Raw genomic sequence first — 24,314 nt, 5'->3', positions numbered from 1 at the left:
ATTTCCCTCCAGTGTCTGGCCGGAGCAGTGCGTATGGTGATGCCACAGCTGAGGGGCACCCAGCTGGACCAGGGAGTGTCAGCTCAAGCACAGGGGCCATCAGCACCACCACCGGGCACCAGGAGGGAGACGGCTCTGAGGGAGAAGGTGAAGGGGAAGCTGAAGGAGATGTACACACTAGCAACAGGTCAGGACCAGCCTGTCACTGTCACCAGGCCCTGCTTGTCTGAGCATTCAGAACTGGGAGATGCAGTGATGGGTGCTAAGAGTGTGGCTTCCCGGGCATTAAAGGAAATGAAAGCTGCTTTGGGGGTTGGACTGTGCTGCTTTGGCTAATGTCTGGCTGGAGCAGTTTTTGAGGGCTTGCAGAAGGCACCCAGTTGGGTGTGTTCTGTGTAATACTGTATTTCTTTTTCAGCATTAAGTTAAAATTCCTACAGCTGCTTAAGGGTATGAGTTGTCATGATTTGTCTTACTGTATGCACTTAATCAAGCTGTGGGGATGCCTGGTCATAAGTTAACTAGCTTGGTTTGCTAGTGTTTAATAAGGTCTGGAATTTTCCTTTGGGGAACGTCTTTGTCACAGTGCTAATTTGGTTTCATAAAATGAGTCCAGACTTGCTTCAGTTTTGTTTTTTCTCTGGAAGAGTTTGTATAAGATTTATTTCTCTCACCAATTTTTAGAAAAGTTCACCAGTAAAGGTTGATCTGGGGATCTGGGTATGGATTATCCTTGAGGGAAGATTTTTTTAAAAAAAAAATACAAAATCTTTTTTTTGTGCCATAGAGAATTATTTCTGGTTTTTTTTTAGACAGGGTTTCTCTGTGTAACCCTGGCTGTCCTAGAACTAGCTCTGTAGACCAGGATAACCTAGAACTTAGAGATTTGCCTGCCTCTGCCTCCTGAGTACTGGGATTAAAGGTGTGCACCACCACTGCCTGTCTGTTTCTGTTTCTTTATGAATCAGTTTAGGCATTTTGTGTTTTATGTAGAATCTGTTCATTATGTTAAAGCTGTCGGTTGGGGGCATAAAGTTGTTTATAATACTTTAAATACTATCATCATTATTATTTTGCTCTTGTAAGAGAGGATCTCTCTAAGTACTCACAACTGATGACCTGGAACTCACTCAGAGCCCAGGCTGGTCTCCCAACTCAGATTCTCCTGCCTCAGTCTCCTGGGTGCTGGGATGGATTACAGGGATGTGTCACTTTGCCCAGCCTTAGTCACTCAGCATACTAGGCTTATTCCTAAGTATCCAGCTCCTTGTTGGCCCCAATGTGGGAGGCAGGAGCTGTACGCAGCTGGGTTTTGTTTGTATCCCACTTCATGTATCCTGGACATCCTTGGACTTTCAGGCTACACATGGTCCGTCTGATGCTGTTGGAGAGATTACTGCAGACACTGCCGCAGTTACGAAGCGTTGGAGGTGTCCGAGCCATCCCATACATGCAGGTATCCCTCAGTTCTCCCGGATCAACTGCATAACAGTCAGGCTACCTTGGGACAATGCACTTCTTTTTCAGAGGCCTCAGAAGGCTGGTGTTAAAGTCACAGAAGTATGGAGTACATCCTGAGCTGCAAGTTGCAGCCCTTCAGGTTATAGCTGTGGTTAGGGGATGCCCAAAGTCATCCAACTAGGTAATTGACAGGACTAGAGCACAAGGCTTCTCCTGACACAGTCTGTGTTGTCTCTTTCTAAGTATAGCAGTACATGCTCTGTTCTTTAATTCTCATACAGCACAGTGCCGTCTTTCAAACCACTTGGATTGGCATGTTACTCATTGTTTTTCTAAAGTTTCTATAAAGTCTTTTCAACGATGCCCCAAATGGCACAGGTCAAAATTTGACATTTACAACCCTGGACACTTAAATGAGGGCAGACCTGGAATACCCTCCTGCATCTGAGGCTGGGCAGAGAAGTCAACAAGGTTGGGATTGCTTCACAACACACACGTACAGCCATTCTGCCTTAGGAAATTGACTCTCTGTGTTCATTCTCTGCCTGCTAGGTCATTCTGATGCTCACAACAGATCTGGATGGAGAAGATGAGAAAGACAAGGGGGCCCTGGATAACTTGCTCTCCCAGCTCATTGCTGAGCTTGGCATGGACAAAAAGGTAAAACTGGAAAGGTGTGCCATGTGGAGAGCAGGGAATTGCCGGAAGCCTTTCTCAGGTTCTTGCTTTAGGTTATAGTTTTATTTCTGGTGTGGTGATAATAGCAGTATTAAGGGAGAAAGGATTTATTCAGTTTACTGGTCAGGTTATAGTTTATCATTGCAGGAAAGTCCAGGTGGGAACTTAAAGTGGCTGGTCACATCACATCCAAAGCAAGGGACAGAGTGAATGGACACATGGTAGTACTCAACTAGCTTTCTATCGATAGATAGATAGACAGACAGACAGACAGACAGACAGACAGACAGACAGACAGACAGACAGGATAGGCAACATAGACTGACAGACAGACAGACAGACAGACAGACAGACAGACACACACACACACACACACACACACACACACACACACACCACACACCACCCCGCACAGAGTTTCTCTGCATAACCCTGGCTTTCTGTAGGCCAAGCAGGCCTCTAACTCAAAGATCCACCTGCCCCTACCTCCCTGCTGGTATCCAAGGAATGTATTATCACCATCCAGCTGCTTTCTCTATTCTTCTACAGTCCTGAGCACAAATCCCAGGAATAATGCTTGATACCCATTTTTAGCCTAGATTTTCCTACATCAGTTGAAGCAATCAAGACAGTCCCCCACAGACATTCACACAGGACAGCTTGATCCATAAGTCTCTCATTAAGACTTTCTTCCCAGGTTAGTCTAGGTTATGTCAGGTTGGCAGTGAGAGTAACCATCACTATAGCTTCTAGTCCAGGGGACTCAAAAGCATTAAGTTTGTTGTTCAGATCTTCCCATGGCCTCTGAATGCATCGACCTCTGTTGCCCCTGGTGTAGCGGAATCCCTTAGGAGCTTAGAGGAAGCATAGGGCATCTGGGCTTCTGTTTCTGCCTACAGGATGTCTCCAAGAAAAATGAGCGCAGTGCCTTGAATGAAGTTCATTTGGTAGTAATGAGACTCCTGAGTGTCTTCATGTCCCGCACCAAGTCCGGATCTAAGTCTTCCATCTGTGAGGTATTTGTGCTTTGAGCTTATGGGGTGGAGGCAAGGTAAAAGGATGGATTGGTTAGTGCAGGGTTGAGGGCAGAAGTGACAGTCGTCTGCTAACCATTGTCACCGAGGGAAGGATGAGTTTGTCCCTCCAGTGGAGGAGTTAAAGGGCTTGGAGGTTCCACTATTGAAAAGCAAGGGCCTGTTCTGCAAAGCACAGAGTAGCTAAGAGGATTCCCAGTGTCTGTTGCTATAAGGTATGGTAATAGAGCAGAGAGAAAACCAAGTGTGTGTGGTGAAAGGAGATTAGTACAAAGCAGAGACGGTGGAAATCAAGGATGAACTGCATCCGATCTTAATGAGCTTATGAGCTGTGGGGTCTGCTCGGATTTTCAAGGCTCTCCTAATGGTCTTATGTACAGCAGCTTTGCTCCTTCCTGCTCCTTATGCATGCCATCACTCACCCCATCTCCTTTGGAGCCTGGTTTTCTGGGAGCCCCTACTGGGAGGGTGAGGTTGCCAAGAAGGATCTAGAGTGGAACTTCCTTCAAATGAGCTGCTGTTTGCTTTGCTTCAGGGGAAGGGGAAAGTCTAGCTCTGGGGGGAAAGGTGAACATGGCTTCTCCTCCCTGGCATAGAGGTGTAGTAAGGTCAGGTTGAGAACTAGCATTTGTTTTCTCCCAATGTAGTTGTTGAAAGAGCTAGGGAGAGTGATTGAGTCAGCTGAGAAACTTGTAATGTGACAGACTGGTGAACGCACGCCTGTAAGGGCTGAGATCTAAGAATGCTATGTGGTGAATGCGTTGTCTGCCTGACCTGGGTTCAGTTTTTACAACAGCCTTGCCCGCCCTGTGTGTTTTCTCCCTTTCAGTCTTCTTCCCTCATCTCCAGTGCCACAGCAGCAGCCCTGCTGAGCTCAGGGGCTGTGGACTATTGTCTCCATGTTCTCAAGTCTCTGCTAGAATACTGGAAGAGCCAGCAGAATGATGAGGAGCCCGTGGCTACCAGCCAGTTGCTTAAACCACACACGACATCATCCCCACCAGATATGAGCCCATTCTTTCTCCGCCAGTATGTGAAGGTGAGGGCTCGCCTCAGAGCTGTGTGCTCTGCCCTCCATAAGTGAAGCTAGGAAGACCAGTGTTAGGAGTCACACAGAGAGTTGGGTTCTTCTTTCAGAATGACAACAGTTAGGCAGTGCTCTCAGCCTGTCTGGGGGGATTCTGATTCCTGCCTCCTTTTGTAAGCTGAGGAAGCAAGTGGAGTAAGTTACTTCATTTTATACGATGCTTCTTGGGAAAACGTGAGGGTGTAACATGAGACAAGGTGACAGCAGCAGCAATGGGCCATGTTCCCATGTTTGTGTCATATACTCTCCATACCTCATAAGAGGTTCTTGAACATGCTAGTTATGATGGGCCTCTGGTAAAAGAAAAGCTCATGGAATCTTACCTATGAGTTGGGAAGCATAGAGAAATTCTACCTGCCTCAGTGGCCTCAGCTACTATACCTGGAGAAGTATGCAGATCTTATCTGCCTCACAGGGTCATGAGCTTGGTATTTATAAAGAACTCAGTACATGGCATCCAGCAGGACATTATCAGTGGTAATGGTTGTTACACTTTATTCTCTGTGAGTCCAGTCAGTGGACCCAGGAGGGTAGACCAACTGCTTGCTTTGAGTAGGCAGGGATATAATAGGGAAAAATGTCAGTCTGACCATGTATTTCCGTCTCTGAGTCTTATTAAATAGCTGATGGTTTTGTATAACTTTTAGTTATTAAATTTATTTTATGGGTATAGGGCTTTTGCCTGCATGTATGTCTGTGTACCATGTTCATGCCTGGTGCCCATGGGGAACAGAAGAGGACCTGGGACTAGAGTTAAAGATGGTTGTGAGCTGATATGTAGGTGCTGGGAATTGAGCATGGGTCCTCTGGAGAGCACCCAGTATTCTTAATCATTGAACAACTGTCTCTCCAGGTCAATATTAATCTTTTTTTGGGGGAAAAAATGTATTGGGGGCTAAAGAGATGGTCCAGCAGTGAAGAGCACACCCCATCAGCCGGCTTACAGTCACCTGTGACCCAGTCGCAAGGATCCAGTACCCTCTTCTAGCCTCTGTAGACACCCAAATATGTGTGACATTTACACAGACACACAATTTTTAAAAATAACTTGTTTTGTTTGTTTGTTTGTTTGTTTTTAATTGGGGACTGGAGAGATGGCTAACTGGTTAAGAACACTTGTTCTTGCAGAGGAACTGGGTTCAATTCCTGCCATCCACATAGTGATTTACAACCATCTATAATCCTGTGCCAGGGGATCTAACATACATGTTTTTGCAGATTTATGCATGCAGGCAACACATTCATACACAAAGTAAATAAATCTAAACAAAAATTTTTTTACAATTGAAAAAAAAATTGTGTGTATGAGTATGTACCTGTATACCTGGGATTGTATTCCCTTCCCCCTCCTCTCTTCTCCCCTCTCCTCCCCTTCTCTCCCCTCCCCTCCCCTCTTCTCTTTCTGTAAGTGTGTATGTGTAGAGGTTGGAGGACAACTTTTAGAAGTCAGTTTTCCTTCGATCATGTTGCTCCAAGGGGTCAAATTCAGGTCATCAGGCTCGGTGGCTAGTACCTTTACTTCCTGAGCCATCTTGTACAAATGCCAGAGCTTTTAAGGACTGTATGCTCTGTCTCCACTGTCATTCTTGTGTGAAGTAAGGCTTCGGCTTTAAAGGCATCTTAATGCTTAGTGGTTAACAAGCCTTCATGGCTGTGAGCATGGAACACTGGTGTGTCCAGGTTCTTATGAAGATGTTCTTCTAAGGGTCATGCTGCTGATGTGTTTGAAGCCTATACCCAGCTGCTCACTGAAATGGTCCTGAGGCTCCCCTACCAAATCAAAAAGATTGCAGACACCAGCTCTCGCATCCCTCCTCCTGTCTTTGATCACTCCTGGTTCTACTTTCTCTCTGAGGTGAGTGAAGCCCTGAGCAGTGTCCTGTTCCAAGAGAGATAAGTTCCACTTTCCCCTTTGTAGGCTGGTTTCCTCCTAATCCTCATTCAGTGTCCTGTGCAGAGCCCTTCCACTCATACAGATCATGTTCTTGCCCCTTTTAAGATGTGTTGTGTAGTGACATGGATATGTGTATCAAAGCAGCTGTTGGCTCTTGTTCCTGTGTCCTTGTAATGTCCCTATAGTCTTTAAGGTCAGTCAGGAAGAGAGAACATACACTACTCCTCATCCCTTGTTGATACAGTGAAGAGACTGGTGACTAGTGAAATAGTTCCGCAGAGAAACAGGGAGATAGAAAGGAAGAACTGTGGTCACACAGACTTCCATCAGCCTCTCTAGCAGGAACAGGAAGCCCAGCATCTTGCTCACAGCTCTGTTGGAGGGGGTACTGTTCCTCCTGGTGCCTTGGAGCTCTCAGGAGATGCATTGTAGATTGACTAGGTATGGAGGATGTCCGATATCAGAGCCCTCTAGCTCTTCTGTGAATGATTGTTGCTGGGTCTTGGATATAGCAAAGGGCTGAGCCAGCCCACACCTGCCTTCAGTTTCCCTAGGGCTCCCCAGCTGTAGACACCAGTCCCTTGGAGGCCAGCACCAAGGGACAGTAGAGGTTGCCCAGTTCTAGGCAGGCCTCTCAGCAGAGTATGGTGAGATGGTTTGGAGCTGAGATAATAGTTTAATCATTACAGTAACCCAAGATCAACTCTGGGAAGACACTGAGTGCCACTCAGCAGTTCGTGCTGTGCCTCCCTGCCTTCTCTCCACTTCCTTCCCCTGAAAAGTAGAGTTGGGCGTTTGACTCTGGGATGGTGTGTGTAGGTTATCTGCAAATACAACATCTTACATGAGGGATCAGCACCCCAAAGCCTCTGTGGGAATCCACCTCCACCCAGGTCCCTGTGGCTGACTGTGGCTTGGCTTTTATTCTCTTATGTTTTCAATAAGTTTTATTTTGTTTTAACAAACAGGGTGTTGTAGCCACAGGTAGTGCTTACAGTCCCTGAATCATTAACTAACTGTGTTGTTTATACCTCAAGTACCTAATGATCCAGCAGACCCCTTTTGTGCGCCGTCAAGTCCGAAAACTTCTGCTCTTCATCTGTGGATCAAAGGAGAAGTATCGACAGCTCCGAGATCTGCACACCCTGGACTCCCATGTGCGTGGGATCAAGAAACTGCTGGAAGAGCAGGGCATCTTCCTCCGGGCCAGTGTGGTTACAGCCAGTTCTGGCTCCGCTTTGCAGTATGACACGCTCATCAGCCTGGTATGAGGGTTGGGATGATAGGGCTAGGGGTGGGCGCGTGGTAAGGCTCAGCCAAGGAGGTAATAGCAGAGGGCAGTGCAGGATTTTTAAATATTTCAGAGAATGTTATGTCTGGAGACAAGTGCCAGGTAGATCACTGACACTGAGTAGTTGGCTTTAGGGTCTGGAATTCCCTACCCAGACCATCAGGGATTCGTCACCTATGAAGTGGGTGCATTGAACATCTTGGCATCATTTGTTCACATCATAGGGTCAGCCTGAGATTGGTACACCTCTGGGTGTTATCCTTAAATACTAAAGAAGTGATGGGTTTAGTATAAATATGTTCTGCTGCCTAAAGACAGACTGAACTTGAGAGAGTAAGTGGAGTGTTTTTCATTTGAGCATCTCATCTTTGGTGTTAAGGACAGTCTAACTTCCTCATTCAGTGTCCTTGTTGTTATAGTGGAAATAGAGAAGTGACTAGTAGCTTCTCAGGCTATGGCATGCCTTTGCCTTAGTAACTAGCCTGAAGCTTCCCAGAAAACTGAAGGCTGGGCAGGAAGGGTAGGGGTGGTAGCTGGCTGCTGGAGTATGTGGGCTCTGCTCCCAGATCTACCAGACAACCCAGAGGATACTTGCCTCACATGGAAAACCAGGGTTACTCTTGTGGTCCCAAGCCAAGACCAGCAGACACAGCAGCTGGTGTTATTTCATGGCCTGATGGCATTCATCACTCACCTTGTTTGGCTCTTGTTTCAGATGGAGCATCTGAAGGCCTGTGCAGAGATTGCTGCCCAGCGAACCATCAACTGGCAGAAGTTCTGCATCAAAGATGACTGTAAGTCATCCTCCCTGGGTTGCTACTGTTCATCTCTGCAGAGACCATCTGTGGAGAACACTCTGTATTAAGCTGGAGCTGGGCTGGAGATAAAGCCGTTAACAGAAACAAGCCAGAACTTCAGTGATGAGGGTTGCTTGTCAAAATGTGGTGGCTACAGGAGTGGCTGGCTTCCAGGCCATAGCACTAAAGTCTCAGAGAACAGGGCGATGTAGAACTTTACTCGAGGTAGCAGGGGCTGGATCCCCTCTGTGTAGTCACCCCATCCCTTTGCGATCACTCCACTGTTCCTGGTAGCATCTAGCAGAGAGAACTGGGGGGGGGGGGGCTCTCATTCATAGTTGCTCTTGCTCATGTTGTAAGTAGTTCAGTCATTCTAGAGCTGACTCCACCTTTCTCCTCACAGCTGTCCTGTACTTCCTCCTGCAAGTGAGTTTCCTGGTGGACGAGGGGGTGTCCCCCGTGCTGCTGCAGCTGCTCTCCTGTGCCCTGTGTGGCAGCAAAGTCCTCGCAGCCCTGGCAGCCTCCACGGGGTCCTCCAGTGTGGCTTCCTCCTCAGCCCCTGCTGCGGCCAGTTCTGGACAAGCCACAACTCAGTCCAAATCTTCCACCAAAAAGAGCAAGAAAGAAGAAAAGGAAAAAGAGAAAGAAGGTAAGAGTCAGTGTGTGCTCCTGTGATAGGTGACCTGCTAATCCTCTCAGAGTACATTCTTGAATTGCAGATTCTGGAGGGTTTGCACAAATGCTCTCTACTGTCTCCTCCTGCTCACATGTTCTGTCATGGTGAAAGGGCCACCTTAACTGTGACTCTGTGTGCCAAGTGATAGAAACAGGAAAGGATGGGGTACACTGAACGTTGTTAATACTAAAACTGCGTAACCCTGTGCACATGCTGAGTGCCTGCTCTGTTGGCCAGCCCTCCCCTTTGGCTTCTCCACTTTTCATGGTCCTCAAAGACCTGAGATAGGTGATCAGCAAGGGGAAGAAGCAGTGAATTACCTTGTCATCTCTGAGTAAGTACAGAGCAACTCTCACTGTTGAGGCACAAAACTTCTTTGGGGACATTCCACCACTGTAGCTGTTGGCTCAGGGCCATGCTTACTATCTATCCATGGGGGTGGGGGTGTGGATACCATATACCAGGTGGGGCCAAACCATTTGTCCCCCAAATAACTTGAAATCGTTTTGGCAAATTCCAACCATTTAGCAGACACTTTTAGAACAGATAGATTTCCTTCCTTTCTACTAGTTGTGAGCCCTTGGGCCTCTGGGTCACTGTGCCCCTTAATGATTTGGTCCTGCCCTGGTTTTGTAGGTGAGAGCTCAGGCAGCCAGGAGGACCAGCTGTGCACTGCTCTGGTGAATCAGCTGAACAGATTTGCAGACAAGGAGACTCTGATCCAGTTTCTGCGCTGTTTCCTATTGGAGTCCAACTCTTCCTCAGTGCGCTGGCAGGCCCATTGCCTGACCCTGCACATCTACAGGTAGGCCAGGGCTGGCTCTGGGACTGGCACTGTGCTAGCTCTGAGTTCAGGTTGCATGCTTATGGTCACTGTCAGTACCTGCTGATCTCAAGCCCTGGAGCTCTCTTTGTTGAGCTATCTGCTTTGTAGCTAATAAGCTAATGTCCTTGGCAGGAGACAGTTTCCACCCAGCAGGTTGTGGTCAGGAGTTCCTAAAATGATAGGTAGCTAAAGAAAGCTCAGCTCATCCTCTGGAATAAGATTGGATGAAGCCAGTAAATTGATGGTGCCATATCTGCTAGGATTGTCATGAGCCACAAGACCCTGGCAGCCTGACCCATGACTGTGTGTGGGATGAGACACAGTGCAGGCACAGTGTTTAGATCTTGCTGGATACTGAGAATCCTCACTCATGGCTGCCTGCTAATCAGAGCTGTTGTTTACCTATAGAAACTCCAACAAGGCTCAGCAGGAGCTCTTGCTAGATCTTATGTGGTCTATCTGGCCAGAACTCCCAGCATACGGTCGGAAGGCTGCCCAGTTTGTGGATCTACTGGGTTATTTCTCCCTGAAAACTGCACAGACAGAGAAGAAGGTAAGAGAGAAATCCCTGTCCCCCACATGCAGCCTTTTTTTCTCATCAATGAATAATATTATTATGGCCATCTAGAGAGTGTCCACACATGGAATCTTTTTTGAATCTGTCTAGTGGTTCATTTGCTACTATTGAATGTAATTTATCTTTCTCCAGTCTAAATGCCTCATAGATAGCATGCACAGTAAGTGGCTGTCGGAGAAGAGAAGTAGGTCACATGGGAGGGAAAGGTAGCTGGTTCAGCTTGGGAGGCCTGCTTGGGAGCCAGGAATGCCGCTGCAACTAGAAAGCCACTTGCTGACTTCTCCGTAATAGTCAGTTGGTTAATCTTTCTCCACATGGCAAACTCTGTCTAGTGCCAGAGGAGTGTGGATACTTGTGAGGAAGGTAGACTGTTAACGAATTGGGAGTTAGGACCAGCAACCAGAAATACAAAACAAGTCTTTCCAGTAGGATTTAGATTTTAAAATGTCTTTAATAATCTTATTGATTGATGGATGTGTGAATTTGGCGGGGGAGGGTGTGCATGCCTTGGTATACATGTGGAGGTCAGAGGACAGTTTGCTAGAATCAGTTCTTTCCTATTATATGGGTCTTGAGGATCAAACTCAGATCACTAGGTTTGGTGGAAACAGTTCTACCCCAGAGACATCTTGCAAGCTCAGGTTTTTAATCAGTGTATTTCTCTCCTGAATTCTGTTTCAGTTGAAGGAGTATTCACAAAAGGCTGTCGAGATTCTGAGGACTCAAAACCACATTCTCACCAACCATCCCAACTCCAATATTTACAAGTGAGTCCTGTTTGCTTACAGCCATTTGAAGAGCAATCACAGTTTGAAGTAGTTGTTTGCTGGGCTCTAGAAAGCGCACAGATGTAATTGCCAAATTCAGTTAGGTGAGCAGTTATAGCAGAAGGGCCGATTTCAAGAACTTAGCCTAACCTAATATAAAACAAGTTTACAGAAATGTCTTCCTTTTTTTTTATTAAAAAAAAAGGACCCTCCCCTGTGCATGTATGCCTGTGATGCCTTGGGGTTTGCATGCCATGATACACATGTGGAGGTCAGAGGTCAGGCCTTTGGAGTCAGTTCCCTCCCCTCACCTTTATGTGGGTTCCAGGGATTGAACTCAGATTGTCAGGCTTGCTCTGCAAGCTGCTTTCCCCTCTGACCCATCTTGTCAGCCTCAGAGAAACTTTTAAAAGAAGAGGATGTTGCTTAAGTTTATGGTTTATTATTATGTTGGTTTAGTAATGACTGTTTTTAAGTGTGCATTTATATATGGTATGTGTCTGTGTTTTCATGTGTGGGCACATGTGTACAGCATGTAGAGTCCCAGTGCTCTAAGTTGCTCTCCATTTTACTTGAGGCCGGGCCTCTCAGTTGAGCCGAGAACTTGCTGATGTGGATAGTCTGGTCAGCTTGCTTTAGATCCCCTGTCCCTGTTCCCCAAGTGCTGGAATTGTAGACAAGCTGCCATACACCACACCCGGCATTTATGTGGGGTTTGGGGATCTGAGCTCCTGTCTTCATGCTTACATGTCAAGTACCATGTTCACTGAACCATCTCCCTGGCTCCTTAGGTAGTGAGTTTTAGAAAACAGCTTTAGTGAGTATAATTTATATAGCACAAGCACTTTAAACATAATTTAGGAATTTTTTTTTTTTAATAGTAAGTTTAATCATGACTCTTCTGAGTGAGATTTTAATTCCTTTCTGGATTCGGACATGAGCTTAGAAGTGGGAAACGCCTGAGATCGATAAGTTGACCTTTGTTCTTCCTGTGCCTCCTGAGCCCTTCTAAGCTGTAGTCCCGACTTCCTTCCCCTCACAGGGGATGGGGAGTGGGCATGGCTTTGGCATGGTCCTGGAAGGAAGCTGCTAATGCTGAGACTGGTTTCTTCCCTAGCACCTTGTCTGGCTTAGTGGAGTTTGATGGCTATTACCTGGAGAGTGACCCCTGCCTGGTGTGTAATAATCCCGAGGTGCCATTTTGTGTAAGTAATACTTTGAGCAGGACAGTCTCAAGGTCTTATGGCTCTGTGGCCCCCATTTTCAGAGGCTGGTTACTATCACCTAGGGGTCCCTCTCAGCTTGCCGCCTGGCACAGTGGATTCTTGCTCACCACACTTGCTACCTTGTGTAGAAACTTCATCTGTGGGTGGAGAGGGGGTTATGTTGATCAACTTTGAAGAAGGTAGATGGTCTAATCTCATTGTGTTGTGTTTTATGTACTCTTATATTTAGTATATCAAGCTATCATCCATTAAAGTGGACACACGGTACACCACCACCCAGCAAGTTGTAAAGCTCATTGGCAGTCACACCATCAGCAAGGTGACAGTGAAAATTGGGGACCTGAAGCGGACCAAGATGGTGCGGACTATCAACCTGTACTACAACAACCGAACTGTGCAGGCCATTGTGGAGTTGAAAAACAAGTACGGGCTTTGCAAGTATCACCTACTGCAGCTGTGTCCTGCAGGGTGCAGAGCAGACGTGCCCAGAGGCTCTGCATCCTCTCAGCCATAGCAGTGCTGATAGAGGGACAGCAGTGAAGCTACAGTTTCTGAGGCTGTTGACAGCAATAAGTTTTAAAGGCATTGAAAATGGCTTCCTCGGGGAGCAATGAAAGTTCCTCACAGCCTCCCCAGGGTGGGGGCATTGAAAAGGGGGCTCCAGGTTCTCTTGCCTTATAGAAGAAAACCTTGTGTATTGGAATGTAGTTGGCATTTTTTGGGTAAGGCAGCCATACGGATGTATTCCACCAGAGCCTTCTCCACTGTATGCTCTTCCATTTCTGCACGTGCCCACCCCCCTATAAGCCAGCATCTTGGGCAGGCATAGCACAGGCCTACGGCACTGGCTGCATTGTGTTGGCTCCCCAGGGACCAAGCACTTGGTTCAAATCTCAGGTTTTACAGCTGAACAGAGGTAGATGTGGCTGGTCTGTTAAGGCTCAAGTGTTGCTATGCAAACAAAAGGAGAAGGCAACTCACTGTAACCAGTGACTTGGATCGCTGCCTAGAGTCTGCTCTTGGAGAAGTCATTGGCCTCGAAAGGACTGATGCCTTGTCAGGGTAGGCTCTCCCCCAGACAGTAAGCACAGCCACTGGTAATGGTTTCAGGGCTGCATGTGACACTGGATAGCCAATTGGTGTGCTCTTCCCTGGGGAAGCCTGTATCTCCTGCTCTCAACATTCCTTAGATGCCTGTAGTTCTACTGCAGTTGAGGCCTAGTAAGTGGTCTCCCATCCACATTATTAGCATGTCTGTTGCTATTGTCTATTCAGGCAGGGTTTAGGCAACCGTGTTAGTATAGCTTCTCTGATGTGTCTAAGAGGTACAGTCTCACAGCAAACTTCTGTTCCTTTGGCTCTTAGGATCCTTCTAAAATGATCCCCGAGCCTTGGGTGCAGGGCTTACATTGTAGATGTATCATCAGTTGGAACTGGGCTCCACAACTCTGCATTTTGATCCTTTGTGGTTTTCTGTATTGGTCTCTATCTGTTGCAAAGAGAAGTTTCCTTGGCAGTGGCATGAGGACTACCCTGGAGAAGGGTCTGCCTTATAGTTTTTTTCAGAGCAAACTATAAAGGAAATTCTTTTTCTTTGAATAGCCACTTAATTGCTTTAGGGAAATATGTAGGGTGGCCTTTGTCACACTGTCAGTCTTTCATCACTGAGCGTCAAATGGTAGGCTCTTCAGCCTTCTGCTCCATAGCTTTTGTTGTCTCTCCTAGGCCAGCTCGCTGGCACAAAGCCAAGAAAGTTCAGCTGACGCCTGGACAGACGGAAGTCAAGATTGACCTGCCTCTGCCCATTGTGGCTTCTAACCTGATGATTGAGTTTGCAGACTTCTATGAGAACTACCAGGCCTCCACAGAGACCCTTCAGTGTCCTCGCTGCAGTGCCTCTGTTCCTGCCAACCCAGGCGTCTGTGGCAATTGTGGGGAGAATGTTTACCAGTGTCACAAGTGCAGGTAACTTGTCCTGCACATCCAGGGCAAGCATGCGCTGCATTCTTTTCTGTAGCTCACTTTTTCTCGCCCCGAACCTCTTATTCCACTGACCTGAGCACCTTGGTTCTTCAGGTCCATCAACTATGATGAAAAGGATCCCTTCCTCTGCAATGCCTGTGGCTTCTGTAAATACGCCCGCTTTGACTTCATGCTTTATGCCAAGCCTTGCTGCGCAGTGGATCCCATCGAGAATGAAGAAGACCGAAAGAAGGTAAGGGTGCATCTGGCCTAGGCCAGCCATGACTTGGCCCTGAACTGAACTTTGTGGAGAGCTGGCATAGTGAACTGAGCCTTCAACTCACAGTTTATGAGCCTTAGAGAAAACAAGCAAATACGGGCCCAGCTTTTGGGTAGAGCCCACAGTGGCGGAAGGCATGCTGGCCTCAAGCATCAGAATGGAAAAGTGTTGTTGTCGGTGCAGAATGAGCGTGTCAAGGAGCAGTTTAGTTCAGAATCAGAAGGACAGAACCTCAGCGGGCTCTGGTAGTAAAGGGCATTGGAGAGGGAGTGCCTGATAAGGGTGACAGTGGGGCATTTGGCTTTGGAGTCAGAAGGACAAAAACTCTCACAGCACTTGTACTGTTTTGTGTCTGTGTGACCTGCCGTTAGTTGTTTTAGCACTGAGTTGTTCGAATCCAGTTCATTGCACATTGCTATTAAGACTAATATACCACCACCTAGGGTTGTCGTGAAGGACAGATTGTGTGGAACCATGTGCCTGTTCTGTGTAGAGGACATGCTTCAGTAGGTGGCTAGCAGTTAGGGCGCTGAAGAGTCTTCCCTCACGTGCCTGTCTCCTTGGTCTAGGCCGTTTCCAACATCAACACACTTCTAGACAAAGCTGACCGTGTGTACCATCAGCTCATGGGACATCGGCCACAGCTCGAGAACCTGCTCTGCAAAGTGAACGAAGCAGCTCCAGAAAAGCCACAGGTGGTCCCAGACTGGAGGGCATTTGGGTCAGGAATGGGAGGCTGCCCTTGGTGAGGTCATCCCTAGGGCAGAAGTCTCACACTTGAACTCTTGGGATTGCAGGAAGACTCCGGAACAACGGGGGGTATCAGCTCCACTTCAGCCAGTGTGAATCGCTATATCCTGCAGCTGGCTCAGGAGTACTGTGGAGACTGCAAGAACTCATTTGATGAGCTCTCCAAAATCATCCAGGTAGGGAATGGGAGTAGCTTGCAGGGGATGCTTTATGCTTTCAGGGCAGCCCTCACCCCAGCCAGGCTTCTGTTCTTAGTGTTGCCCTTGCCAGCCCAGCAGGCCACACTGGCTCACTCTAGGGTGATGGCCACTTGTCAAAGAGAGCTGTTTGCTTTCAGAATCGGCATAATGGTGGTGGGACAGCAGGAGACAACACATCTTTCTTTAGTAGAGGTTTTTAAAAGTGAGTGCTGAGATTCTGCTCCCTCTTCTTGGACACCATGGTGGCAGGCTGGAGGGTAAGAGCACTCCAGCTGTAGTAAGCCAAGGTGGGCCGTGCTTTCCTTTAATGTTCCCACATGGTTCCCATGGGTAGGATGCTGGCCATCCGCAGCGGAGCCCCATCCCAGAAGAGCAGCCAGTGGCCCTGTCTCCCTAAGTTGATGATGACCTTTGCTAAATAATCTGGCTTTCTAACTTTTTAAAAGATAGTGTTTGTGCCAGTGATGAGTTTGAGCCTGTGATCAGACTGATTTCCATCTCTGCCCTTGACCTTCTTTGGTCGAGCCAGTCATTCTAAGCTCCAGCATCCTCTTTTGTTGAATAAAGATGAAATAAATAAGTGGTAGGGTTAGTGAGAAAAATAAATTCTATCATACATGTAAATTCAGAGCAAACCAATTTTCCTCCTTCTCCATTTATTTACTTTGTCAATTTCTTATCTTTCCATTCCTAGAAAGTTTTTGCTTCACGTAAAGAGCTGTTAGAATATGATCTACAGCAAAGGGAAGCAGCCACAAAGTCATCCCGAACATCCGTGCAGCCCACATTCACTGCCAGCCAGTACCGTGCGCTGTCTGTCTTAGGCTGTGGCCACACCTCCTCCACCAAGTGCTATGGCTGTGCCTCAGCTGTCACAGAGCATTGTATCACACTACTGAGGGCCCTGGCCACCAATCCAGCTCTGAGGCACATCCTCGTCTCCCAGGGCCTCATCCGAGAGCTCTTTGATTACAACCTCCGAAGAGGGGCTGCAGCCATTCGTGAGGAGGTCCGCCAGCTCATGTGCCTCCTGACCAGGTCAGAACTTGCTCCATGGTCTGGGGTGGTGGCAGCACCAATGCTAGTACTGAGGGGGTGCAGAGTTGAGACAATAATGGCTTATCCCAGAGGAAGTGAGAGAAGACGGTAGGTGAGTGGATGTGGGAAGCACCACAGTCAGCTCTTTGAGTGGTCTGCTCAGTGGTTCAGGTGGTGTGCCCTGTGAGTGGTCTGGTGGTCCAGGTGGTGTGTCCTGAGGGTGGTCTGTTGGTTCAGGTGGTATGTCCTGAGGGAATTTGCTTGGTGGGGAGGATAAGGGAGTGAAGGAAGGAAACTCAAGGAAAAGCAGAGGAGATTAGGGATGAGTGCTTAGACTCTAGTCAGAAAGGACTGGGCTCAAGATCTGGCACTGTGCACTGTGTGCCTTGGACAAAAGACTCATCTAAGAAATACCATTAATAGTAAATACCCTAAAGCCGCTGGTGAGAGGGGTGAGAATTCAGTAATTAGGGGCTGGAGATTGAAGGCTCAGGCTGGAATTTGGTTCCCAGCACCCACACTGGGTGGTTCACAATTACTTAAACTCCAGTGTCAGAGGATCCAACATCAGGCACTGTACGCATGTTACAGAAGCCCTCACCCTCAGGAAGTCATAGCATGCACACACATAATTAAAAACAAAATACTTTCATACATTCATACATTTATTTATTATTTTCAGAATATGGTTTCTCTGTAGCTTTCGAGCTCACTCACTCTGTAGACCAGGCTGGCCTCAAACTCAGTAGATCTGTCTACCTCTGCCTCCCGAGTGCTGGGATTAAAGGCATGAGCCACCACTGCCCAGCCCAAAATACTTTTTAAAATTGAGTAAATAACAGCTCACATTGTCATACTTTTTGTGTAGACTGGTTACTATGTGGTGTAAATTCTGGAATATCTTAGGTGCTGCATACCTTTACATGCTGTGCTATTTACTCCAGTTTAACATGTGCTAAACTAAACATTGGGCATTTTGAATGGTAGGCCCTGCTAAACGCCCTGCTAAGCACTGTGGACATGCAGTGGGTTACGTTCTAGATGGGGATTGTTGGAATAAATAACGGTAGATGCATTGGAGAATAAGGTTACTCAGCTAGAACAGGGCTGATGGTCCCATGTGTAGGATGGCTTCTCTGAGGGGTGGTACATGACAACAGGCTTTCTAGAAGCAGCTGTTAGAGAGGTTGAGACAGGTGGTGCCAGGATGCTGAGAGTAGCAGAGGCCTGCAGAGCTGCAGAGCACAAGGATGCAGGTGGTGTAAAGAGAAAGGAGTGTTAGTATTTGGAAGCAGCAGGTCCCGTAGGATCCTGAGCAGTACCGTTTGAGGTCTGGGTTTTCAGGTGTGCAGTGTATTTTGTTGTTGCCACTAACAGTAGACATGTTACTAAGGAGGGACACAGATGGGAAGTGGGGTGCTGCGTAGGAAGGACACGGGGCCCACACTGAGAGTGGGGTGCTGTGTAGGAAGGACACGGGGCCCACACTGAGCATGGACTCGGGTTTTGGAGATGGACACCAGCAGCTTCTAGGGCCCTGCCACCTGCAGTGTGGCCCACCTGCTAGTGCATCCTTCTTTCTATTACTGACCCTAGGAAAAGGGGCTCCGTTAATCCCCTCCCATCATAGACCCAGTAAAGTCAAAGACATTGTCTTGCTGCTGGGAAGAAGGTAGAAAAGTGTGGGCCAGGTGGCGCTCGCCATCCATGCATCCATTTCCTCAGGGCTTCTAGGTGTGAAGAGGGACACGCACACTCACTGTGACTAACAAGGCTCTTACTTTGCTTCCTCAGAGATAACCCAGAGGCCACCCAGCAAATGAACGACCTGATCATTGGCAAAGTCTCCACAGCCCTGAAGGGCCACTGGGCCAATCCTGACCTGGTGAGCAGAGCAATTGTCCTTTCTGACCTCTCCCTCATGGTCCATTTGTGTCCCTGGTCTTTTCTCCAGGCCAGTGTTGGAGACTGAGGTGGGAGGGAGTTCATGTCCCCCAGCTAGAGCCTATAGCCCAGGATCTCCGATGTCTCCCTGTCCTGGTAGGCCACCCATGACTAGAGATGTTAGTAGGAGTCCTGTTTAATCAGAATTTAAACCTTGCCCTGATCCCTGGACTCTTAGGACCCCCTGAGTCCCCTCATCCTGTTGACCTTCCAGGCAAGCAGCCTTCAGTATGAGATGCTGCTGCTGACGGATTCCATCTCCAAAGAGGACAGTTGCTGGGAACTCCGCTTACGCTGTGGTGAGTTTGGGGACCATCTGGGTGGGCACTTTTCAGAAAATAGAAAGGTGTAGTCCTGGTACCCAGGTGAGAGGTGGTAGAAAGATGACACTACGGTTGCCTTGCTGAGACAGGTGACCTTGTATACTGATTGTGACTTGTGCTCATCACCAGCGCTCAGCCTTTTCCTCATGGCCGTGAACATCAAAACACCAGTGGTCGTTGAGAATATCACCCTCATGTGCCTTCGGATCTTACAGAAGCTGATTAAACCACCGGCCCCAACCAGCAAGAAGAATAAGGTGCTGTGCCATCGCACATGTGGGGGGTGGGGCAGTGGGGCTGGGGGAGAAACACAGCCTCTGAGCGCTGTACCCTAACTTCCTCAAGGTCACCTCTCTGAGGTGATCACCAGGCTGTCTTTGCTTTAGTTTGGCAGAGGTGAGTTGGGATTTTTTGAGTTTAGTGTAATATAGACATAACAATACAAAAGTTTAGAGCAGAACAAGGCCTTTGAAAAACTGAAACAGATGGCCTGTGACTTCCACATAGTGTCGTGTCCTTTCCTACATCTGCACCTTTGCACATACTTTATGAACGCAGGTGCTAATCCCTGGACCTAAAACAGATTCAAGGTCAAATCCCAGCTCTCCTGTTTACTAACATCAAGACTGGGCAATCTAGTTATGGTCTTCCATTTCCTCATCTCTAAGATGTAAAGGAGTGACCACCTCAGAATGTTATTAAAAAAAAAAAAATAAATGATATAATGAACTCTTTGAATCTAAGGGTGATTTGGCTTAATTTGTGTCTCAGCCCTAGGACCTAGTGTGGTGTCCAGCATGCAGTAGCTGCTTAGTAAGTCTTTAAGTAGAGAGTAAAACTCCACTTTGATTGTCTAGTAACTGTAGCCATGTGTGTGGCTGTGGAGGCCAGCACTCCGAAGTCCATGCACTCCACGCAGCATGGAGATGGCCCTCCTCATGTGGGCGCAGACAGGTTTAGCAAGAGCCCATCCTGGAACAGGAGAGCTGCATGTTGTTTTGTATATCGCCCCTGGAATGTCAGTGCCATTCCAAGCTGGGACCCAGGTGTGCTGGCAACCTCTTACCTTGTTCTACTCCCTCATTCAGGATGTCCCTGTCGAGGCCCTCACCACGGTGAAGCCATACTGCAATGAGATCCATGCCCAGGCACAACTTTGGCTCAAGAGAGATCCCAAGGCATCTTACGAAGCCTGGAAGAAGTGTCTGCCTATCCGAGGTGTGTCTCTTGCCTCTGGTCACTCTTGACAGCCCCCTTTTCACTGCGTTTTCCTGCTTACCCTGCCTGCCACCTTTCCTTGCAGGTGTAGATGGCAACGGGAAGTCTCCCAGCAAGTCAGAGCTCCACCGTCTCTACTTGACCGAGAAGTACGTGTGGCGATGGAAGCAGTTCCTGAGCCGGCGGGGAAAGAGGACCACCCCTCTTGACCTCAAGCTGGGTCACAACAACTGGCTGCGGCAGGTGAGCACCTGCCAGTTTCTGCCCTTCTGTCTCTGCTTTTCATTTCCTGTTATTCACTTCCTTTCAAATACAAGTTCTTGAGTACAGCCACCAATAGGGACAGGTCAAAACAGCCGTCCTCTGCTGTTTGTGCTCACTGACATCCTACCCCATTCCCTCAGAGGAGCAACCCAGTGCCTGCATTCATTCTCCTTGCTGCCTTCTGATACTGAGGGCCACTGCTCTTTCCCTCCTTCTAGCTGAGTTTGAAAGAATTAACTTCATAGCCAGGCCTTTGATCCCAGTACCCAGGAGGCACATGCAGGTGGATCTGAAGAGTATGAGGCCAGCCTGGTCTGCATAGCAAGTTCCAGGCCAGCCAAGGCTACATAGTGAAACCTTGTCTCAAACCACCACCACCTCCACCCTTCCCCTCAAAAGTTCTCTGTTGTCTGTTGCTAAGCAAGAGCTAATCAGCTGAAAGGTATCCCCAAGGGAGAACTCTCAAGGACCTACCAATGAGAATGCTTATTTGATTTCTCCACCCTTGTTTATATTCAGTACTGTTCTAGTTTCCTTCTGTTGCTGTGATAGACACTGACCAGAAGCAACTTGAGAAAGAACAGATTTATTTGGGTGGTACATCCAGGTGACAGTCCCTCAGTGACAGAAGTCAGGGCAGAAACTATGGAGGAACACTGCTTGCTGGCTTGCTTGCTTGCTTGCAAGGTCATCCTTAGCTAGCTTTTTTATATATAGCTTTTTTATATATAGCCCAGTACCACCTGCCCTGGGGATCGTGCCACCTGTAGCATGCTGTGCCCTCCTCTGTCAGTTAACAGTCAAGACAATCCCTCATAGGCATGGTCACAGACCAACCTGATAAAGTCAGTTGCTCAATTGAGGCTCTTTTGAGGGGATTTTGGGCTTTGTCAAGTTGACAGTTAATGCTAACTAGGGACAGATGTATTCTCCAAGATGCTTGGAGAAATTTCTGTGAAGCAGGGAAACTCTTTAGCAGCCTTTCTCAGTCTGCAGCCACTGGGTAGTGGGTTAACTTGTGGTGTGGACCACTGTGCCCAGAGAGATTTCCAGAAGTCAGCTCATGCTCTGGGCTTACAAAAACAGGGTGGCCTCTGAGCCAGCCCCATTTCCTCTCCTGTGTCTGGCAGGTACTCTTTACCCCAGCAACGCAGGCGGCACGGCAGGCAGCGTGTACCATCGTGGAAGCTCTTGCTACTGTTCCCAGCCGCAAGCAGCAGGTCCTTGACCTCCTCACCAGGTACCATGTGAGGGTGGGTGGGGACAGTGGCTAGCATAATTGGAAAAGCCTTTTCCTTCTTTTCTGATGAATACACAGGTCAGGGTTGGGATGCACTCTTAAGTGGTATAAAACCATCTTGGTCCCTGCTACAGAAACTAGACAGAGCTTTAGGAGTATTGGTGGTAAAACAGCAGTGGTTGTTTGTTGAGAGCCTCTGAGCACAAACATTGTCACTCATTGCCCTCTGGCAGTGAGCACAGAGACACAGGTATTCCTGAGTCTTGGCAGCCATTCCCTGAAGTGTTGGGAATACTTTTAGCAAGGGAAGTGTGAGGTTTCTCAGATGCCCTCCATCCATCTCGAAGAGCAAGAGGAGAGAGGCTGAGCAGTAGATGCAGAGGAAGAAGCTCCTGGGCTCTTTGGATGTTAGTCTCTAAGGGTGCCCTGTCTCTGGTGCAGTTACCTGGACGAGCTAAGTGTAGCTGGGGAGTGTGCTGCAGAGTACCTGGCTCTCTACCAGAAGCTCATCGCCTCATGTCACTGGAAAGTCTACCTGGCTGCTCGGGGAGTCCTGCCCTATGTGGGCAACCTCATCACCAAGGTGATCTGTCCCTCCCCCAGTACTTTCTCTACTTTGAAAGGAACTTTTGTATGGTTCTTGTTTTCTGAGAAGAAGCATTTGTTGAAAATAGTTATTTTCCAGACTTTACTGTAGCTAGAATAGCTGTGGCAGTCTGTTGGGGGCATTTCAGCTGTTTCAGGGTTAAACAGTGCCTCGGCAGTATTTCAGCCATCTTTGGCTTCTTGGAAAAGCATTTTTTGAGGATTAGAACGAACTTTTGAGCACCTTTGGTTGGTGCTACATCATGGATGGCAGTAGAGGTGGCCCCATCACACTGTGCTTGCCATCCTGTTTAGGAAATTGCCCGCTTGCTGGCCTTGGAGGAGGCCACCCTGAGCACAGACCTGCAGCAGGGCTATGCCCTCAAAAGTCTCACAGGTAAGAGAGCCACCTGGCCCTTCCCTTGGGTGTCTTGTGTATGCCTTAGGCCTAAGCCTCTGCTCCTGGGTGCCAGTTGCCTCCTCTGGGACTTTCTCCTTGTAGATGGGCCTGCACTTCTGAGCTCTTCACTGAGCATCTGCCCTGTGCCATGTGCAAAGGAAGAGTTTCCTTGCTTTTTTTTGGGGGGGGGGATTCAAGACGGGGTTTCTCTGTGGCTTTGGAGGCTGTCCTGGAACTAGCTCTTGTAGACCAGGCTGGTCTCGAACGCAGAGATCCGCCTGCCTCTGCCTCCTGAGTGCTGGGATTAAAGGTGTGCGCCACCACCTCCCGGCCTTTCCTTGCTTTTTAATATTCTCCTTTCTTTGGATGGGCACAGGCCTTCCGTGTTCTCTTCTAGAGATTACAGCATGCTTTCCCTGTCCCGCAGGCCTTCTCTCCTCCTTTGTAGAGGTGGAGTCCATCAAAAGGCATTTTAAGAGCCGCCTGGTAGGCACTGTGCTGAATGGGTACCTGTGCTTGCGGAAGCTAGTGCTGCAGAGGACCAAGCTTATTGACGAGACGCAAGACATGCTGTTGGAGATGCTGGAGGACATGACCACAGGTAACCCCACCTGACAGCTTGGAGCCGGTGAGGTGCACATGTGTATTGTCTCTGAGTGTCACAGTACCAGAGGAAGAGTGACGAATCCCACATTTGGAGAAAGAAGCCCATCTCAAGAGCACTGTGGTTCTCAGTGTTACAGCCCTAGAGCTGTATACTTTCCCTGGGTTGAGCTCAGTCTTAGGCTGTCTTCAGTCACCTGGAATGTTCTCATTTTTTATGTCAGTGGCCTTACTGTGTTCTCGATACCTTTTCCTTGCATAGCTACTGCATCCTGTCTCTCTTCAGCACTGTTTATCCTACTAGTCTACTGTTCTCTTAGAGCTCTAGATTTTGTAGCCGAGAGACTCCCCATTTCTTCTTTGTTTGGGGGTTGGTGGGAAAGGGTCCGAGACAGGGTTTCTCTGTGTAGCCCTAGCTGGCCTCAAACTCAGTCTTTAGACCAGGCTGGCCCCTGAACTCACTGAGGCCTACAGAGTGCTGGGATTAAAGGCATGCACGGTCCACCGCCTGGCTGAGACTTACCATTTCTTAACTTTCTCATAATCTTGAAGCTTCTGAAACATTTATGCGTAACTCTAAGTTTAAAGTTCCCCGTGGCCTATTTCTTCTGTTTGCCTTTCTGCTTCCTAGATGGTGGTATTTTATGGTTTTCTGGAGTTTATTGTAGAAATTCTTTAGAAGCTGGGAATGATGGCACCTGCCTATTATCCAGTACTTGGAAGGTTGAGGCAGGAAGATTGACCTGGGTTACATGACAAAACCCCACCTCATAAAACTAAGAGAGGGCAGGCAGTGGTGATGCACACCTTTAATCCCAGCACTTGGGAAGCAGAGGCAGAGGGGTCTTTGAGTTTGAGGCCAGCCTGGTCTGCAGAGTGAGTTTCAGGACAGTCCAGGGCTACACAGAAAAACCCTGTCTCAAAAAACAAAACAAACAAAAAAACAAAAACAAAAATCCACTAAGAGAGGAGCCTGAGCATGCTGAGTGCTTGAGAGCTCTTGCAGAGGATCTGAGTTTGGTTACAGCACAGCTCACAAGTTATGATGAATCTTTCCGCCAAAAGCCGCCCGAGCCCCACCGCCACGTGTGAGCTTTACGCCAACCGCCCGCCTGAGTTAGGGCCCAAATGAATACACAGAAACTTGTATTAGGTACAATGCTGCTTGGCAAATGACTAGGATTCTCATCTGT

At 48.1% G+C, this 24,314-nt stretch overlaps 1 protein-coding gene across 9 annotated transcripts in view; it reads left to right on the top strand.

Moving 5' to 3' along the window:
- The window catches only part of Ubr4 (ubiquitin protein ligase E3 component n-recognin 4), a 111,914-nt gene that overhangs the window by 63,466 nt on the left and 24,134 nt on the right, over positions 1-24,314 (top strand). For 7 of the 9 annotated variants that reach the window (XM_027399858.1, XM_027399859.1, XM_027399861.2 and 4 more), the window contains 28 exons: positions 13-187; positions 1,360-1,456; positions 2,014-2,121; positions 3,039-3,155; positions 4,003-4,212; positions 5,966-6,115; positions 7,192-7,419; positions 8,161-8,239; positions 8,646-8,891; positions 9,555-9,723; positions 10,153-10,297; positions 11,003-11,088; positions 12,206-12,293; positions 12,544-12,737; positions 14,040-14,279; positions 14,391-14,529; positions 15,126-15,251; positions 15,354-15,482; positions 16,201-16,544; positions 18,339-18,429; positions 18,667-18,787; positions 18,941-19,068; positions 19,900-20,029; positions 20,115-20,272; positions 21,424-21,533; positions 21,975-22,116; positions 22,434-22,515; positions 22,946-23,119. In XM_027399858.1, the coding sequence (XP_027255659.1) occupies positions 13-187; positions 1,360-1,456; positions 2,014-2,121; positions 3,039-3,155; positions 4,003-4,212; positions 5,966-6,115; positions 7,192-7,419; positions 8,161-8,239; positions 8,646-8,891; positions 9,555-9,723; positions 10,153-10,297; positions 11,003-11,088; positions 12,206-12,293; positions 12,544-12,737; positions 14,040-14,279; positions 14,391-14,529; positions 15,126-15,251; positions 15,354-15,482; positions 16,201-16,544; positions 18,339-18,429; positions 18,667-18,787; positions 18,941-19,068; positions 19,900-20,029; positions 20,115-20,272; positions 21,424-21,533; positions 21,975-22,116; positions 22,434-22,515; positions 22,946-23,119 (4,206 nt within the window). The remainder of the gene's footprint in view (positions 1-12; positions 188-1,359; positions 1,457-2,013; positions 2,122-3,038; positions 3,156-4,002; positions 4,213-5,965; positions 6,116-7,191; positions 7,420-8,160; positions 8,240-8,645; positions 8,892-9,554; positions 9,724-10,152; positions 10,298-11,002; positions 11,089-12,205; positions 12,294-12,543; positions 12,738-14,039; positions 14,280-14,390; positions 14,530-15,125; positions 15,252-15,353; positions 15,483-16,200; positions 16,545-18,338; positions 18,430-18,666; positions 18,788-18,940; positions 19,069-19,899; positions 20,030-20,114; positions 20,273-21,423; positions 21,534-21,974; positions 22,117-22,433; positions 22,516-22,945; positions 23,120-24,314) is intronic. The other 2 variants (XM_027399860.1, XM_027399865.1) reach the window with 1 other exon arrangement.

This window comes from Cricetulus griseus, chromosome 2, assembly GCF_003668045.3.
Source record: "Cricetulus griseus strain 17A/GY chromosome 2, alternate assembly CriGri-PICRH-1.0, whole genome shotgun sequence".
Classification (NCBI taxonomy): domain Eukaryota; kingdom Metazoa; phylum Chordata; class Mammalia; order Rodentia; family Cricetidae; genus Cricetulus; species Cricetulus griseus.
The sequence above is the reverse complement of the archived record's forward strand: the minus strand, read 5'-3'. Positions and strand labels throughout refer to the sequence as shown.